Source organism: Eimeria necatrix, genomic scaffold (assembly GCF_000499385.1).
Source record: "Eimeria necatrix Houghton genomic scaffold, Enh_scaff154, whole genome shotgun sequence".
Lineage (NCBI taxonomy): Eukaryota > Apicomplexa > Conoidasida > Eucoccidiorida > Eimeriidae > Eimeria > Eimeria necatrix.
In genome coordinates, this window is record NW_013652245.1 from 1 (window position 1) to 2500 (window position 2500).

The following is a 2500-nucleotide window of genomic DNA, read 5'->3' on the forward strand; positions in this document are numbered from 1 at the left end:
AGCAGCAGCAGCAGCAGCAGCAGCAGCAGCAGCAGCAGCAGCAGCAGCAGCAGCAGCAGCCACCTGATGGAGCGCAGCATGGCCTCCTCCACGCGGCTGCGGTCGGGACAAGTCGAAGCCACGACGTCGTCCAGCTGCATCGCCACGTCGCTGCCCAAGTCGTTCTGCAGCAGCAGCAAAACGAGCTAGCTAGCTAGCTAGCTAGCTAGCTGGCTAGCTAGCTGGCTAGCCAGCTGGCTAGCTAGCTGGCTAGCTAGCTAGCTAGCTAGCTGGCTAGCTAGCTGGCTAGCTAGCTGGCTAGCTAGCTGGCTAGCTAGCTAGCTAGCTGGATAGCTAGCTAGCCGGCTGGCTGTTTGGCTAGCTGGCTCGAGAGATAGCTAGCTAGCTAGCTAGCTAGTTAGTTAGCTAGCTAGCTAGCTAGGTGGCTAGCTAGCTGGTTGCCAGTTCACTAATCAATTACCCTGCTGCTGCTGCTGCTGCTGCTGCTGCTGTTTGTAGAGTGTCGAGTGTCTTCAACTCTGGCTACCTGCCTTCTGCTGTGGCTCTCTCTCCAGCAGCAGCAGCAGCAGCAGCAGCAGCAGCAGCAGCAGCAGCAGCAGCGGCAAGACCTGACCTGCATGGCAATGGAGTCTTCGGGCGTGAGGAGAATAAGCTGCGTCTCCCCCTCCTCCTCCTCGCGGAGCCTCTTCCCCCGCTGCTGCTGCTGCTGCTGCTGCTGCTGCTGCTGCTGCTGCTGCTGCTGCTGCAGCTGCTGCTGGGTGTCCGTGTCGGGGTCTGCAGAGCTCGTCTCGGCGCGGCGTTTTCGGCGCTGCGGCTGCCGCCGCCGCCGCTGCCGCTGCTGCTGCTGCTGCTGCTGCTGCTGCTGCTGCTGCTGCTGCTGCTGCTGCTGCTGGTAAGCAAAGCTGACTCCTTGTTCGAAAACTCGAACTATTTTGTTCAAAGACACCAACTGAAATCCCCCGCTGTCCGTCAAGAGGGCCCCCCCCCAGCCCATGAACCTGTGGAGGCCCTTGCCCACGAGCTGCATGCGGGGGCCCCCCACTTGTCGGAAAAGATGAAAAGTATTTCCCAAAATCAAATTGCTGAACCATTTCGGAGCAGCAGGAAGGCTTGCTGCTGCTGCTGCTGCTGCTGCTGCTGCTGCTGATGCTGCTGCTGCTTTTCCCGCTTCCGGGGATGCCGCCGATGCCTCTGGGCGCCCCGAGGCAGCTTCCCCTCCTGCTGCTGCTGCTGCTGCTGCTGCTGCTGCTGCGGGGCAGTCCGCTGCTGCTGCTGCTGCTGCTGCGGGGCAGTCCGCTGCTGCTGCTGCTGCGGGGCAGTCCGCTGCTGCTGCTGCTGCTGCTGCGGGGGACGACTGCAGCGCCTCGCCCGCGGGGGCCGCGCCACCCTCCCCCCCCGCAGCAGCAGCAGCAGCAGCAGCAGCAGCAGCAGCAGCAGCAGCAGCAGCAGCGCGCATTTCTTTGTCGATGAGCTGCAGCAAAGGCGCATGCAGCCCCTTGAGGGCCCCGTTGGTGCCCACAGGCATGAAGAGAGGTGTACGTACACTGCAGCGCGGCAGCAGCAGCAAACCAGCTCTTGCTCTGCCATCTGCTGCTTCCAAACGAAACTGCAGCGGCCCCGGCTGCGGCCACCTTGCTGCTGCTGCTGCTGCTGCGCGCTCCTCTGCTGCTGCAGCAGCCCGCTCCTCCGCGCTCGCCCCTGGCAGCACCGCCAGCTCCTCATCAAAGGGCCCCTCAGGGGGCCCCTCGGGGGGCCCCTGGGGGGCCCCCTCGGGGGGCCCCTCGGGGGGCCCCTGGGGGGCCCCCTGGGGGGCCCCCTGGGGGGCCCCCTGAGGGGCCCCCTGGGGGGCCTCCTCGGGGGGCCCCTGGGGGGCCTCCTGGGGGGCCCCCTTGGGGGGCCCCTGGGGGGCCCCAGGGGTGGGGGGGGCCCCGGGGGGCCCCCCCTCCAGGGGGGGGGCCCCCTCCAGCTGGGGGGCCCCCGTTAACGGTGGAAGGGGGGCCCCCAGGGGGGCCCCACACTCGGGGGCCCCCGAAGAGGCTTCTGCTGCACAAGAACTGGGGGCCCCAGGGGCCCCCTTGGCCGCTGGGAAGAGATCGGGGGAGGCAGCAGCAGCAGCAGCAGCAGCGGGGCAGCAGCCGACCCCTGCTGCTGCTGCTGCGCTGGGGGCACCCTCTGCTGCTGCTGCTGCTGCTGCTGCGGACGGGGGGGCCCCCGGCTGCAGCAGAGAGGCACCCTGGGCTTCGCCGTCCATCGGAACTCGAAATTGAAAATTGCCTTTTAAGTCTGCGGCCAACTTGCGGAATGTGTGGGGGATTGCATGCAGCAGCAGCAGCAACAGCAGCAGCAGCAGCAGCAGCAGCAGCAGCAGCAGCAGCAGCAGCAGCAGCAGCAGCACTAGCAGCGGCAGCAACGATCTCTGCGCAGCGGGGCCCCAAGACCTGCTGCTCCGTCTGCAGGCGCGAGAAGTTAATGAAGTTTTGATTTAAAATTAAATAAATAA

General features: G+C 66.0%; 1 protein-coding gene across 1 annotated transcript; it reads right to left on the bottom strand.

Moving 5' to 3' along the window:
• Nucleotides 1-448: 448 nt before the first annotated feature.
• On the bottom strand, nucleotides 449-2251 carry ENH_00084880 (hypothetical protein; the record flags this gene model as incomplete). The annotated part of the gene is made up of 1 exon (XM_013579208.1): nucleotides 449-2251. The coding sequence occupies one exon, from the start codon at nucleotides 2249-2251 to the stop codon at nucleotides 449-451; it is 1803 nt and encodes a 600-aa protein (XP_013434662.1).
• Between the last annotated feature and the right edge of the window lie 249 nt (nucleotides 2252-2500).